Consider the following 16,912-nt stretch of genomic DNA (forward strand, 5'->3'; position numbering starts at 1 on the left):
AGAAAGTTCTCCGTCAAGATAGGAAACGCCAACTCCACACTCTATCCCTTGTCTCAAGGTGTCCCACAAGGCTCCTCCCTCTCCTCCACCCTTTTCAACATTTATCTCACACCTCTATGTCAGCTCCTCACAGACCTCGGCCTCAAATTCTACCTCTATGCAGATGACGTTCAAATCGTCATTCCCATTCACAACTCTCTCTCAGATGCCCTTGCCTTCTGGAACACATATCTTGCCAACATCAATGACTTCCTCACCAACATCCACCTCGCTCTAAACTCCTCCAAAACAGAGCTGCTCCTTATCTCTCCTCACCTCCCTCCCAAACCACCGATCTCCAACGATCCAGCTTTTAACGTCATAACACCCCAACCCACAGTAAGAGACCTTGGGGTTATCATAGATCAACAACTCAATCTCAAAAAACAGATCAACTCCATCCTCAAAGAAGGTTTCTTCAAGCTTCACATCCTGAAGAAACTCAGACCCCTCCTCCACTATCATGACTTCCGCACCGTCGTCCAAGCCACCCTTTCCTCAAAGCTGGACTACTGTAATGCCCTCTTCCTTGGCCTACCCTCCTCCACCACCAAGCCCTTACAAATGCTCCAGAATGCCATCGCCAGGGTCATCACCAACTCAAGGAAAGCTGATCACATTACCCCAATACTCAAAGAACTCCACTGGCTCCCCATCGCATCCCGAATTCTCTTCAAAATTCTAACCATAGTGCACAAGTCCATCCACTCGCACAATTCCAATTGGTTGGATGAACCCTTTCGTCCTATACGCACTGAACGACCCACTCGCACTGTCAACAAAGGCACCCTCTCCATTCCCCCTTTAAAAAAAGCCCACCTCTCCTCTACTAGGGACCGTGCACTATCCATTGCAGGCCCTAAACAATGGAACACCCTCCCTACCACTCTCAGGCTAGAGCCATGTTACGCCAAGTTCAGAAAAAAACTTAAAACATGGCTCTTCCGACAAGCCTACCCTGATTAAGTACACCGACTTCTGCAAGTATCTTGCCTACGCCTTGTATATTCCTGTAAATAGTCCGTTGCAGTTTTTATTTATTGCTTTAATTCCTCCACCTCCTGCTCTTTGTATACTCCTCCTTGTTCGCCCTCCCTGTTCATTGTAATTTCTACCTTTAAAGTTACATTGTAAACCGGTATGATGTATGCATACTAATACCGGTATATAAAAGTTTTTAAATAAATAAATAAACACCTTTTTTAAACTCAGCTATGCTAGGTGCCTTGATCACATCTTCCAGCAACAAATTCCACAGCTTGACTGTGTGTTGAGTGAAAAAATATTTTCTATGATTGGTTTTAAAACTGCTATCTCTTAATTTCATGGCATGACCCTAGTCTTACTACTATTTGAAAGGGTCAATAACCTTCCCCTGTTAATCTGTTCCATTCCTCTCACTATTTTACAAACCTCTATCATATTCTATCTCGGTCCTCTCCTCTCCAAGCTGAGAGCCCTAACCTGTTTAGCCTTTCTTTATATGGGAGCTATTCCATCCCTTTTATCATTTTTGTTGCCCTTCTCTATCATTTCTAGTCCTGCTATATCTTTTTTGAGATAGGGTGACCAATACTAAATACAATATTCCAGGTGCAGTCAGACTATGGATCAATACAGAAGCACTCTTCATCTTATTCTCCATTCCTTTCCAAATAATACCTAAAATTCTATTTTTATTTTTTTTACCATGAACACACTGAGCTGAGGATTTCAAGGTATTGTGCACAAAGGCTCCAAGATCCTTTTCTTAGGAGGCGATCCTTAATACGGAACCCAACACTGTGTACCTACAGTTGGGATTATTTTTCCCTATGTGCATCACTTTGCACTTGTCTACATTAAATTTCATCTGACATTTAGATGCCCTTTCCCCTAGTCCCCTACAACTGCTCACAATCTGCTTGTGTTTTAACATCCTTAAATAATTTTGTTTGTTTTTATGTGATTTGTTATAGCAAACTTGTAACCTTTGCAACAACTTATTTTAGTTTTTTCCTAATAAATTTCCTCTTTTTCTCATAGTCTACTTTTTTAAAGTGAAATGCTACTACAATAGTTTGTTTTTGTATTCTCCCTACATTGATTATGGCAAATTTAATTGCATTATACTCACTATTGCTAAGTAGCCCCATCACTGTCATTTCATCATCACTGCTTTTATCAACTGCTTTACCATAAATCATCCCCAAGGCGACTTACAATAAAATAAATGGTTTCATAGAAACCTTACAATAATAAACATTTCCCATTTCTTTCCACCACATTAACTCGATAAAACACAAAAAAACATAAATTTCTCCGTGGCCGTGCCAAAATATGGAATGCATTGCCAGTGGATTTGCGATTATCATCTTGCACAAAATCTTTCAAAAAAAACAGTTGAAAACCTTTTTGTTTTAACTTGCTTTTTAATGACATTAGCTGAGCCATGCTGGAAATGTGAGAACATATTATTGTTTTTGAGCTGAGATCTGTTGTTTGTTGTAAACTGGCTATTCTATTTTTTTTTATGAATGTATTGCTGTAAGCCACTCAGAGCTGCAGTTACTGAGCAACATATATTTTAAATTAATTAATTAATTAAAATCACCTATACGCAAACATTTAAACAAAAATGCAACCATCCATACCCACCCTTACTACCCATTGTACCAGTTCCTGTGTTCCACTGTGAACTAGATCTAAAGTAGTTCCCCCAAAATTCAGTTCCTGTCCATGAAGCAGACATTTATGGCATTTTGAACAAACTGGAAATGACAGAATAGAAATTGGTGAAATAATAAATAGAAATTTTACCTCCCTAGCACCTCCTGATGAAACATTTATTCAATCAATATTGGGGTAATTAAACTCGATGTTCCGTGTGGTTCCGTGTGCCTGCACGATGTGCAGGCACACGGAACCATTGACCGCATTTACACATCCCTTGACTGGACGAGTGTTTGAATTTAATTTTCAATCTAATTGTTGCACGAAGGGGGTCATTTACGTCATTAAATGCCCCTGCCCACTATTGTATGTGGGTAAGACCTCCCGGATGATCAAGACTCGCATCATAGAGCACTGCTCCAATATTAGGTCCTCCAGAACTGATGAGCCTCTGGTGTCCCATTGGCTTCAAGCTGAACACCTTATCGATGCTCTCTCCTTCTCAGTATTGGAGGTGGTCTCACCCCCCTTGCGGGGAGGAGATTTCGCCGGCATGCTGAGTCGAAGGGAGCAACGATGGATTTATACCCTGAACACAGTTGCCCCCTCCGGTCTGAATAAGGACATCGAATGGTACCAGTTTTACTAGTAGAGATTAGTCATCACAGGTGTATATCTGCTGATTACAGCATCTCGCGAGAGTTGCCCTTCGCGCCTTTTTGCTCTTTAAAAGTTTGGGAAATTCAGAGGGCGATTGCGCTCCTGAGGAAAACTCCGAAAGGTATGTGTACTGAATCTGTATAAATCCTACGGCAGTGCTTGTTCCATTCCTTACTACTGTATATTGTATTGCAGATGTGAATAACACGGTTCTCTGGTCCCTCCCGATGCAGCCTCCGCGAAACACGGGACCGTGTCGGGGGACCTTAAATTTTCTGCTGTTATCCGTATGGAGTTGCCGTATTATATGAATGATTTATAAAGCACGAACTTTTGTTTAATAAAATTCGGATATTAGTGAATGGGACTTCACTCTCTTACTTGCACTATTGACTTTGTGGTAATTAAACTCTCCCATTATTATTATATTGCCAATGTTATTTGCCTTTCTAACTTCTATTAGCATTTCACGGTCTGATTCTTCATCCTGGCCAGGTAGATGGTAATATATACCCCCACTGCTATACTCTTTCCTATCACACATGGAATTTCTATCCAGAAAGATTCCACAGTGCATTTGGTTTCCTGCAGGATTTTACCCTGCTTGACTCTATGCCATCCTTGATGCATAGTGCCAACCCTCCACAAATTCGTTCTGTGCTGTCATGTCAATATAATTTGTAGCATGTATTTCAGTGCCCCATTGATTTCCTTCCACGAGGTCGCTGGGATGCCTATTTTGTCTATATCGTCAATAAGTACCATACATTCTCACTCTCCAATCTTATGTTTTAGACTTCTGGCATTTGCATACAGACAATTTAGAATATGGGTTTGTTTTTTTAAATTTTTTGTAGTCGCCTCTTCTTCTGGTAATTTGGAATCTTTCATATCTGTTTGCTCTCTATCTAAATCCACCAAGGCTACTTCAGTCTTTCTCACACCCTCTTTATCAGGATAATCTAACTTCCCTGTTTCGCCAGTATCCTTTGAAGAGGCCTCACTCAGAGCCATGGGTTCCTTAGTGACTGTCGGCTTTCCCCCCCAGTCTAGTTTAAAAGCTGCTCCCTTTTCTGAATGTTAGTGCCAGCAGTCAGGTTCTACCCTGGTTAAGGTAGGATCCATCCCACCAGAATAGGCTCCCCCTTCCTTTCTGTGCTTTTGGTGTGGTCTTTCTTGCATTCTTTTTCCATGTCCCTTTGGGGATAGTATCACCATATGGGTTTAAACTGCACATATCATGACAGGAATAAACCTCATTCTTAAGCTATGTTGGGCATGATCTCCTTTTCTCAAATTTCAGCTAATTCTTTTCATAAACTTTGCACTGTGAGATGTAAGATATATATATATATAGAGAGAGAGAGAGAGAGACAGGCAACCTATCTCTGAGTACTAATTGTTGTGTTGCATATATTTGTCTTTCTTGCTGACAATAGAAGGGTAATTTTGAATAGCCTGGGGTGGTGCCAGTGTACACAGGTACTTTTAGGACACATACATGGCAGATAATCGTCAAAGGGAAACTATCCTGCTAGTTTCTCTCACAAAATTCCATACAATGTATTCATGTTAAAAGCACCCGTGTACCTTTGCACCCACTACTGTTGCGGGCTGCTGATCAAAGAGTAAAATAGCACATGTACATCTGAAAATCTTACGTATATGCACTGTTTTATTTCCCCGCCCCCCCCCTCACCTACTCTACCTACCCCACAAGCTGCATGGGCAAAAGGAAGAAAGGAAACCTGCCTAGGTTTACTCTTGCTCCCAGCTGGAGCAAATATATGTGGGGTAGAGGCCGCGGGGAGGCAAATAAAATGCACATATCTAGGTGGGTGAGCAACTCTTGTGTGGTGAGCTGGAGGTGAACTTTAGTGCGATAATGTTCTTCAATTATCTTTTTTTTTTTTTCCAGCATTCTGTATACATGAAACTTTGTTTCAAAAGACACTGAATAATGAACAAATATCCCCGTTTATGACAGCTGATATTTGGATAACCCGACATTTGGCTGCTAGTTGTTTAGGGGAGGCTCTAACCTTTGGGGGTGAATTTATGGGATCTTCATTTTAATCTTGGGTATTCCACACTGTTGATATCACATCTGACTGAACAAACATGAATGAATATAAACTTCTTCAGACTTTTCACCTTTTATGGCTGGTCAGCCCTTTCAAAGTGGATCACAATAAAATTAAAGGGTTAGATGCAAGAGTATAAAGCCTTTAGAAAGTTATTAAAATGCCATTTATTTTGTGAGGCTTCCGCATTTGTGAGAATATTATACGAGTGTGAATTGAAGATATTTTTATAATTTGCCATTTTAGGTTTATGATGTTTATTGTTAGTATGCTGTAAACCACCCAGAACAGGTTCTGGAAATGGGCAGTATAAAAATTAATGTGAATAAATACATTTCAATTTACTTTCACCTAAGAGTTTGCTTACTCATTATCCTCCATACTTAGAGCAATTTCTCTAGCACTTTTTTCAACCGAGGGCCCTAAAGGTACATCAAGTATGTAATGTCTGGCCAAAATGAATTTTTCTAAACATTGTCTGAAAAAGGAAAACATTTTAAAATAGTTTTGTTTAAAGAAAGCCATGTTTACTCTGGGCCTGTGAAGCTGAAGTACCTGTAACAGAGGTAGGAAGAGTATTGGACTTCTTCAGCTGCTCCCTGCGTTCCAGCCACGACACGACCGTCTCCATTTTCTTGTCCTCCTTCTGAGCTGTGGGCCTCTGCGGTACACTAGCTGTGCAGGTCAGACTTCTGCCTCTGCTGTCAGGCTGACCGCTGACCCCAGCCTAGGATTAAGGAGGGGGGCAAATGATTAGGTAAAAGGGGACTCATTATATTTTATTTCATTTTATAAGCGTGAACACGACTCTATTAAATAATCTAAACCTCCAGGAACCCAAAGCAGCTCTGTAAATTGCATAGAATATCGCCATAATCTTTATTTTATTATGTGGCAAAGAATGTAATATGCGCTTCTATTTCATTTTGTAGCCTATTATGTGCCAGGCATGCCTGAAGGCTCAAGGAATCCAAGTCCTCAACTACTCTTCTACTCTCTGGCACGCTGCCCTACAGAAACATTAGCTCTACAGATTGCACAGCTCTGCATCAACTTGTGTAGCCCCAGCCTGAAATAAGCAATGTTTTTCTCTGTCCTGAAAATGTTTGTCTGCTAGCCTCACCCCCTTCGGCCAGGGATCCCACCCTGAGCTTACTCGAGGATTGAGCTTCTGTTATAATCCTGCCAGGGAGTGGGAGAAGCAGAGTTCAGAATAACTGGCAGGGTCCAGGGCGTGAGAGAAGGAATTGGCTGGGGAAAGGCTAAAGCAGAGGTTTACAACGTGAGGTTCATGGAAATGAAAAACAATACAAGAGTCTCTTCCTTGGGGAATCAAGATTGGCAGCATCGGAAGTGGCTTGCCAGAGCCAGGAGATCAGAGGCTGTACCAGCAGTAGGGAGAGTTAGAGGGAGAAAGAGTGCTGGAGATGACTTTGGATGGGAGGAGGGGTGATGGTGGAGGAGACAGCATGGTAGGGAAGGGTAGGGTTTGAAGTTCATGGAAAGAGGGAGAGGGTGGGGAAGCAAGAAAGAGAGAATGGAGGGGACAAGCTGAGGAAGGGGGAGAAAGAGAGTGATAGAGGTAGACTGGGGGTCCATGAAACCTTTTGAGGGTGAAAAGGGGCCCAAACACCAAAAGAGGGAACCTCTGGATTAGAGGGAACCAGCTGGGGGGAGGAAGTGCAGGTCCTACTTGGTGGGGAAGGGCTGGAATGAATATTTTTTTGACTGCTGAGAGTGGTAGCTGGGGTTAGGGTAGAGAAAGGAAGTAAACAGCGGTCCATGTAGGACGAGTGATTGTGAAGGTACAAAGAGGGGAAGAGGAAATGAATGAGGGTTTGTAGGGTGAGGGAAGATGTGAAAGGAAGTTCATGGGAGAAGAATAAGGATTGAAGGGGCTTCATTACAGAGAGGAAGCCAATAGGTGCTCATGGAAGGGGAAGAAGGAATGAATGGGGGTTTGCAGGGTTGGGAGAGGGAAGAGAGAGTGTGTGAAGATCCAGTGGGCGAGGGAAGGAAGACGTGTTTTAGAGTTCATGTTAAATTGTGTCCACCCACTATCACCAGTTATGAGTAAATTATGCCTCAACATATATTCCAAAATTCTGTTGGGTCTTCCTAGGCCACATAATGGTTTGTACATCTCGTTTCTCCCCCAGGAAACCAATTTAGCAAATGAATAAGACAAATGACTGCACACATTTTTCAAGCTACCAGATTCAATGAAATTTGTACATTATGACCAGAACTGTAGTTGCTTGTCAACTAGAGCCAGGCTTCTGTAATCAGTAGCTGCAAAACCATTTTTTTTTCTGAATCCATCAGTAATTACATTTATGTTTTCTTTTGCTAATTTTTCAGCCTGCTTTGCTTCTCTGGCTTGCCGTCTCTCTTCCCTGGTAGCCTGCTGCTCTCGAAACCCTTTCTGCTTTTGTAGTGCTAATGTAATCCACAGAGGTTGCGCTGATTCCACCTTTTCCATCAGCCTGGAGCCATCTATAGAATGCCTGCTCTGGAGAACTGGCCTTTCTAAAAGAGAAAGAGGAGGAAAACAATTTCAGATGAATACAATAACTTTTTTTTTTTTACTGAGCTCCTAATTCCAAAAATGTGTGCAGTTCGAATAGCCATTCTAGTCCTTGGCATTTCTTAAGAGTTGTAATCAGACTACCCAGCCTTCACTGATCCAAGAAAATGAATGTAAGATGTACTTTCATTTTAGATATATATTTTTTTGTATTTTTTTAAGATACTTGAATTATGAGTGCATTGAATTATGTGTGTATATATATATCTTTGAAAGATGCATGAGTGGACAGTAGCTACAATTGAAGACTTGATGATTGATGCTACGCATGCCTGGGGACTTTTGAATCCTGGTCACTGTGAAATTGGTGTAGGTTAGAGAGGGAAGGAGAGGCAGGGTGTGGGACTACTAACCTCTGCTAGCCCCCAGATTCAGATTGGCAGGGGAAAACTTCATTCCCCAACCTCAGCTCTGATTGGTGGCTAAACTGGGGAGGGGGCACATTTTCTCTCCCCTTCACCCTCACTCATTCATATACTCTTATAGTCTCTCCCAACTGACTCCAGGATTTTCTCCTTTCCTGCCCACTAGATCCTAGCATTCTCCTCCTTCCTTGATCCCTCCCCTCAGCCCATGTTCCTCCCAATTCTTCCCCCATGACTGATCTCAGTGCTCTTCTCCTTCATCCACTCTTCCCAGCACAATCCCCTTTTTCTCTCTCCTAGGCTGGAATCCCACCAGCCTCTAAACTTCCTATGGTTTCAATTACTATGGTTTCCTCACCATGGAGGCCAACACAAGCACAACCTCCTCCTCCATCTTCTAGCCCATGTGAGACGGGGCTGATGCCAACTTCTCCTTCTTCTGGTCCATGCAGGCCTTCTCCTCCTCACCCTCCTTCTGGTCCATGCAGGTGGATGCCAACTCCTTCGGTTTTTGGCCCGCATAGGCCGATCCAGCTGGTGCCTGGAGATTTCTATTCTTTCCCCAGAGACCCAACAATTTATACAAAATCCCAGAGTCTGTGGATGAAATCTGGAGAATTCCCAGGTATGATGCAACTGCTCACAAGTTTTGAACTTGGGCTAATTCAACTCCATTTCATACTTGTTACTCTTTATGAAATGGCTGCTCTTTCACAAGAATGTGAGGATAAGATATCTGATACTCTTGTTAAAAATTAAAAAAAAAAAAGTGTTTCTATGAGGGCGATACTTTGTAGCCAAAGTACTGATGAGCTACTTTTAGAAAAATTTAGGAAGCTTTAAAAACAACTTTCATGCATGAAAAGCCCTTTACTGAACCTGAGCAACAGCTATTAACAGGCTCCCTGAGCAATTAGGACTCTTTCAAATGAAACTGCCTGGAGTGAAATTATTCACTGTGGTAGCTGCCACAATGCCTCTGTTTTCAATAAACTTCTTAGCTAGTCAATAACTGCAATACAAAACCAATCAAATTACATTTCAGTGGTACTGTAAGTAGGATTTGGCATGAAAGGGATATAAATGGTGCAATTTTCGACTGGATCAATATTAAAGAGAGGATGGAATTCAGGGGAGATATTCTACAAAGTGGTATATGATTTTAAACAATGTGACAGTACTGTGGCTCTGCTGCATTACAGTATGGGCTGTTCTGGTTAAATCCCCCTCCATAAGCACCAGCTGCGGCTGCTCCCCCAGTCTGTACAAAGCATGGACTTTATTCTTTATTCTTCGTTACTTACTTACAGTCACAGACTGTCCATGTCACAGCTCAGAGCCCAAATTTGCCCCATCCCACCTGAAACAGGTTGCGTTTTGCTGAGCACATTTTGTGAATGGATTGATGGGAAGGGATGACAAGAGCTGGATTTTACTCTGCATTGGCTTGATATGGTTTTTAGAGAAATGAAGGCAGGGCACTGATTGTTACACCGTTACTCCCAGGAATAGCTGTGCTGGGTTAGAAACAAACCTCTCATATTTCCACAGTATTACAGGGATCTTTCTTAGCAAATTTGCATGCAGGGCACAAAGAGATTAAAACAAACTATTTAGATGTTAGTAACAGATAACTTAGAGGCCTATGTACTAAGTGGTGCTATATTTAGATGACGTGCCCTGTTAGCATGTTAGATGTGTTTGATTCAAACTCTAAACAAGTACAAAGGGGCAAACCTGCTGGCCAAATATAAAGTAAACAAGCAGCATTGTATGCAAAACATGTCCATACTGTGGTACTTACCAATCACTTAACTACAGAAGGAAGCAGTATCCTGGGCCTCTCCTATCCCTCCCCTTGAAGGAAAGCCCTTTCTCTCCCGGTCCCAGGCCACAAGCCCCACCCTGAAACCCAAGATCAGGTCCTTTCCTCATCAACATCAAAGATCCGAGCCAAGCATTCGCTCCACCCCCCCATCTCAAGCTGGAAGAAAGATTGAAGCCTTACCTCCTACTGCCAGTAATGCATACAACATAGCGCTGGATGGTGCAGCCGTGTACACTGTCAAATCCAAAATGGCACAATGTGGGCTGTTGGAGGGGGAAGAACAGATGACCAGGACCTCATGCTGATAGGGGAGGGTGAGAGGAGAAAGAGCTAGGAATAGATGTGTTTTAGCTAGGGAGGGATAAAAGGGATTTTCCTCAGGAAAACCAAACCTTTAATTTTGGATCTGTTAACAGGGGAGGTGAAGCATGTGCTACAATAGGCAGAAGGTGCACATGCAAAGAACCACACTCACTTTAAACCAAGCCCTTTGAGTGAGCATGCATTCAGCAGATCATCAGCTTATTTCATCCCACACCACATGGGGGTTTAGCGTGTGCTTGAAGACTGGGCAAAATTAGAAGCACTGATTTTAGCGTGTTTTTGGTACATAGCTCCTTACAGGTGGATTTTAAAAGCCCTACGTGTGCCAAAGCCAGGAGATGTATGCGTCTCGGGCCGGCGGATTTTAAAAAGTGCCTGAGTACAGGCGTCTCTCCTAGTACCCCTACAAATCAAAAACTCAATAAAGGGGCGGTGAATGGGCATGGTCTGGGCAGAGCATGAGCGGGACATAGGTGGTCCGGGTCTATAGCATGAAGTCTGCGCGCAAGTATTTACGCTCGCAAGCACACGCCGGGATCCTCTACTCCATAACATGCTATGGATGTCGTGTAAATTTTGAAATTAAAAAAAAAAAAAATCAGGGCTAGTCAGTGGGGTTTGAAGGGCCGGGGCTAAAAGGGTAAAAGAGAGGCTAGGGAGGGGTTAGGAAGTCCTATCCTTGATGGGGCGAACTGGGAATGAACTGGGGAAATGGGTATTTGCGTCTGCATGCGTGCCTAGCAAAATCCCCACACTTACGCGGTAGAGGTGGCATTTGCATGCATATGCGCACGTCCGTATAAACTTGTGTGCACATGTACGCACATAACTGCAGATTTTATAACATATGCACATATATGCGTGCATGGTCTAAAATAGCCACTTCCATTGAGGTAAGGCGGAATATGCGCATACATGTACACCCACGCAGCTGTTTGAAAGTTACCATCTCACTGTGCAATGTTATGACTGGAGGTGCAATAAGGAAGATATTACTGCAAGCACTAGGCGTTTGTCACTTTACACCCACCTGGGAAGTAGAGAAACATCTGTTCTACCACATACTCAAAAGTAAAATGTTGTACCTATAAAATGTGCTTTTTGAGGAAATGAAACCCTGCAGCTATTATGTAAACAACTGAGCAAACAGATTCATAAGTGGAATTATAATGCATGTCATTTCTTCTTAATCACAGAACTTCATTTTTTAATGCTATTTTATAAAACAAAAATGATGCACCTAAACTGAAGTTGGCCATTGATAAGAAAGAGAAACCTGGTATTTAGAACACTCTCGGAAATAGATTTTTCAAATTAGAAGCAGCAATGGGAAACCTTTCTGGATTAGGATAACACGTAGACGTGGCTTGTTTTCTATCGATGCTTCAACTTAACCCTCTACTGCATTTTTCATCACATTTGGTGTTGTATTTATTTTTCATTTTATCCTTACGAGAATTCATAATACTGTTCTGGATCCAGTACTGGATGTAAGAGCTAGAGTAGATAATGATTAGGGTACTACTTTGTCATATAGATTTGGTCAGTGCCTTAAAGATATCGCATGCATCGGCCCTCGACATACCCCCAATAAAGGTAAAAACAGATTAGCACCCAAAGAATCTGACTGTGAATCACCACAGAAGCATCTTTGCTTGCCGTGTGCAGCACGCTTATTGTGGACGTACCTTTTCTAATCAGCTCAGACTTTTTATCCGATTTTTCTCGCCAGGGAATGTTGATGGACGGGAAAAAGGATTTCTTCTCTTTCACCTCTTCGTCTTCGTTCTTGTCAGTTTGCAGGGTCAGGGAGACAGTACTTGCAGCATTGTCTTCTTTTTTCCTCTCTGTCTCTGAATCGGTAGGCGCAGTTCTGGGTGCCACTGCATCGGCCATGTTTGATCTGTTCACCCTAGCAAGCGGTGAGGATGGTGGAGTGTGGCTGGGGGGCTTGGGAGCGACTGTTGGTTTGTGCAGAAGCTGTGGTTTTGGTGCAGTTTTCTCATTACTAGGGGAGGTATTGAGACTGCTAGGAAGTGGCAGCAGGGGTGCAATTGTAGAATGGGAGCTGCCACACACATTACTCGAAGAGAGTTTAAAAACGCTGCTGGGCATCTCTGTTTTTTCATTGCTCGTAGATGCCATCTGGTTCCCAGACACATAGCTGGTTTCTTTTTCACAGTCTGCCGTAATCCAGGAACTAGGCACTCCATCAAAACTGTCCCCAGCGCTGTACCTTTTCTTTCTCTTTTGTTCGCTCTGCTGATCGGAGTGAAAACGTAAGGAGTAGTTTGTCCTTCTTAATTTTATGCCAAAGGGGGACGTTTTTTCCTCTCCGTTTTGTGCTGCTTTGTCTGATTTCCTCATAGCAGTGGTCAGCTGAGTTTCAGACTTGGCTGGAGATTCGGGCTGGGGTGATTCTTTGCAAGGAGATTGTGGGAGGGTCGGAACAAGGAATGAAGGAAGATCTTTGGCAAACTTACAGCCTTCTGTACTATCCATCATTTTAACTTGCTTTGTAATTGCACTTGTGGATATCACAAGTGTATCTTCTCTACATTCCAAGGTCCTGTTGTCAGTCACATCCTCGGTATGACTGTCACATAGCACTGATTTGTCACTGGCATTTTCTTCATCTGTTTGTTTGGCTGTACTTATGCAGTCTTTCTTTTCACAAGCTTTGACTGCTTCTGAAAATTTCTGCCATGCAGGTGTTATAGAAAATTTTGCACTTGCTGACAGGGTTTTTCTTAAATTAATGTGGGAATCTCCTTTCCCTTTAGGTGTCCAGTCATCACTGTATCTACTAAGAACTTGTTGGTCTTTTTCATGGATTTTTCCATTTTCGGCATTTTTTAGGATCCTAGATCTAATGGAAGCCAATTCAGCTAAAGCCGACTGATTTTCCAGCATTTCAGAAGTAAATTTCGTCTTGCTAGGCCCAGGCTTGGTTTCCTGGGTAGCTTTAAGTATATTTTCCAGTGGTGGTATATCCATAGTTTTCCTTTCTTCTGTCAATCCGAGTAAAGATTTGCAAGCTGTATCTTTAATCTGGTTGAAGTTTACTGCAGGACCACAAAGCTGAGCACCAGTGACCAAAATAGCCGTGTGGGGAACAGATAAGGCAGATGGGAGTGCACTGGATATATTGGCCTTGGGTTCATTTACATCTGAAGAAAGCGTTACCTCTTTGACAGGAGTAACTGGGCTCAGATTCACTTTTTCAAATATAATTTGTTTTTCTCCCGATGATACTTTAAATGTGTATGATTTTGGCATTGTCTGCCTTTGGTCCAACTCTTGCCATCTCATTTCTTCACCCATTTTTTCTTTTTCTTGTTGTTGTCTGAATTGGTCTGCCTGCTGTTGCTGCTGTTGCATTTCCAGAAGTTTCTGTTCTTCTATCTTCTTTTGTTTCTCTTCTTCCATTTGTTGTCTCTGCTCCTCTTGTTTCCTCTTCTCTTCCTCCTGATGCTGCTGCTCTTCAGTCTCAAGGCGCTTCTGTTCTTTCAGCACAAGCTGCCTCTGTTCTTCTTCTTGTCTACGTACTTCCATTTCATGTTGCATTTGTTCTTCTTTTCTCCTCTTCTCTTCCTCCTGACGTTGAATCTCTTCAAATTTAAGGCGCTTCTCTTCTTCCAATGCATGTTTCCTCTGTTCTTCCTTTAGTCTGCACTCCTCTAGCTCTTGACGTCTTTGTTCCTCCTGCCTCTGCCTTTCTGCTTCTTGACTCCTCTGCTCTTCTAGTTTGAGACGTTTTTCTTCCTCTATGAACTGCTGCCTTTTTTCTTCCTCCAAGCGTTTCTTCTCCTTTTCTTTTCTTTGCTCTTCAAGCTCCTGACGTCTTTGATTGTCTAATCTTTTTTCTTCAGCTTCTGCCTTTTGTCTTTTCTCTTCAATTTCACAAAGTCTTTGATGTTCTTCTTCTTTCCTTCTTGTCTCTTTTTCTAGTTCAATCTGCTTTTGCCTCTCCATATCATCATTTTGTTGCTCTGATAAGAGATGTCCATTTTTGACTTGGTACGTTTCTTTGTATGGTAGGGATTCAGTAGTATTTTCTTCAAACTCTGTGGCTGCTACGTTTTGTACATCCTAATGGGGTAAAACAAAAACACATTTTACATTCTTCATAACAGAGTCTATGGATGGCATTCTTACAAGATGCTAACCCTGTTTGTTTTTGCTAGGCAAATGTCATGTTAATTGTATTCTCCCTTTCTTTAGAAATAAAATATGCACAGTGGTTTCTCATTTTCTGGCGGTGTTGTACTTATTGATCTGTAAGAGGAGCAGTGTTTATTCAAAATTCATGACTGAAGAAACAAAGAATTACCTAATGAAATCCTTGTCTTCATGAGCAAACTGTTGTAATAAGCTTTGGTTTATGTTGTTTATGAATAGTGTTTGTTTAACAAAAGTTAAACTCAGAAATATGTTTTAGATTTTGTAACTTCAGACTTTTTAAGATGTAAACAGAATATCATGGTACCTAATAACTGCAAGGCCCAACTATGTCAATTTTCCCCCTTCCTACTGTAGTACTGATAGCCATAGTTGACCTCTGACTTTAGTTTCACTTCCCCCAACTAAGAATCTTCTGTGCTTGTTCCCTACTTTCACTGCTTTTACCACTACTACCTCCACTGGGAGATTACCCTATGCACTCAACACTCTCTGTGTTTAGTATTATTACTAAATCTATGCCTTCCAGCCTAATGTCATGATCCTTTGTCCAAGAACTTCCTTTCCATGATTAAAATAGCTGACTCAGTGGCATCTGTCACATTTAATTGGCTGATTAGATTGCGTCACTGCATTCTAATTTCAGAGCAATGCTTAAAATTATAAAAGCAAGGAAAAAAACTCTCAAATATCCTAAAATAAAGTTATAACTCAAATTTACAGGTACTTAATTATTGGTGAGGTGGAACTTGAGATGACTCATGGTTTGATTGAAAACTGGAACCAGGATCTAGATCTACAGCTCTGAAATCAAATATTGTATTATAGTTGAAACCAAACCTGTCTTACCTCTGACACAAGCAGCACGTATCAGAAATTACAGAGGAAAGGTAATCAGGTCACCAGCAGGAGTTTAAGCAAAGTGCCCCATGTGAGAGGAACAGAGAATGTGTTTACCTGTCCTCCAGAAGAGCAAGGAAGAAACTGGAATCCAGAAATCCACCTGAACACCTCTTGTTTTTAGTGTGCAGTAAAACTCCTATGCCATTTCTTTTCATCTGCACTAGACTACACAGTTTAATAAAGGAATGGCAGGTTACTAACCTTACCATAAGGCATGGGATTACTACCCTTAACCAATAAGCCTTGATTCCTTTGATGCAACTACAACATCGCTCTCCACATTGATGGCGGGGAGGGGGGTGGAAAGAAGTAGTGGATTCAAAAACAACTAACATAGGCTCTGACTTTTACGGTCTGGGGTACTGAAACACAGACATAAGGGAAAAAGCACAGGACTGCTTCAACGATCAAGCTGCACTGTCTGAATTTTCAAGAAGGCTCATCACCCAGTAAAAAGAGAAACATGGGGGTAACTTGCACGGAGCAGCAGATACTACCAAAAGAAGCTTGCTGGGCAGCCTAGATGGACCATTTTGGTTCTTTTCTGCCGTCATTATTAAGTTAATATTTTACTATCTAAAATAACAGTATAAAGCTACATCACCCTTTGTTTTCAATTTTCAGTTAAATTCAATTGTAATTTCATTAGTTGGCTAACTGCATGGCAGAAGAGGCTCAACTGTTTAGCAAACCCTTCTTGAAATGTTTTGGGTTCTAGGAGAACACAACCATCACGTTACTAAAACAGAACACAAATTAAAAAAATGCTTAGAATTGTCCTAGACAATGGTGCCCATGCACCTGGACATGCATGTCTACATCTCCACACATGCTAGTCAAATTTAATGAGATTATCCACCAATTAATATTTTCTTTCAGAGGAAAAGTAGCAAAGGGAAAGGGAAAAACAAACATGGAAGGATAAAACAAAAAAAAAAAGGTATTAGTCAGTTTGACCATAACTGTCTCTGTTATTGTTGGAGAATGTGAACATTCCTTGAATTGATATTTCAGGCAGGATACAATACGGCCTTAAAATTGGTCAAGGAATTGCAAAGCTATAGACTATCCTTGCTCTCCACCTATAATCTGAGAAAGGCCTTATGCGATAACTCCTCACTCAGCATTCAATTATACAGCAGTTTCTTATATGGATAATTGATCCGTTATCTATTTTTGAGGATACGAGTAAGTATAACATCTGAGCTGTGAAACCAATAAAAAAATGTTAGGAATATAGATGAGATCATAAACCAGAAATAAATGTTTTATTGTGCAAAGTGATTAA

At 41.6% G+C, this 16,912-nt stretch overlaps 1 protein-coding gene across 4 annotated transcripts in view; it reads right to left on the reverse strand.

Annotated features, from left to right (window-relative positions):
- KIAA1211 (KIAA1211 ortholog) overlaps positions 1-16,912 on the reverse strand; it is a 323,042-nt gene that overhangs the window by 9,438 nt on the left and 296,692 nt on the right. For all 4 annotated transcript variants that reach the window (XM_029587324.1, XM_029587319.1, XM_029587303.1 and 1 more), the window contains 3 exons: positions 12,228-14,631; positions 7,768-7,964; positions 5,991-6,162 (listed from right to left, as the gene is read on the reverse strand). In XM_029587324.1, the coding sequence (XP_029443184.1) occupies positions 5,991-6,162; positions 7,768-7,964; positions 12,228-14,631 (2,773 nt within the window). The remainder of the gene's footprint in view (positions 1-5,990; positions 6,163-7,767; positions 7,965-12,227; positions 14,632-16,912) is intronic.

Source organism: Rhinatrema bivittatum, chromosome 1, assembly GCF_901001135.1.
Source record: "Rhinatrema bivittatum chromosome 1, aRhiBiv1.1, whole genome shotgun sequence".
NCBI lineage: Eukaryota > Metazoa > Chordata > Amphibia > Gymnophiona > Rhinatrematidae > Rhinatrema > Rhinatrema bivittatum.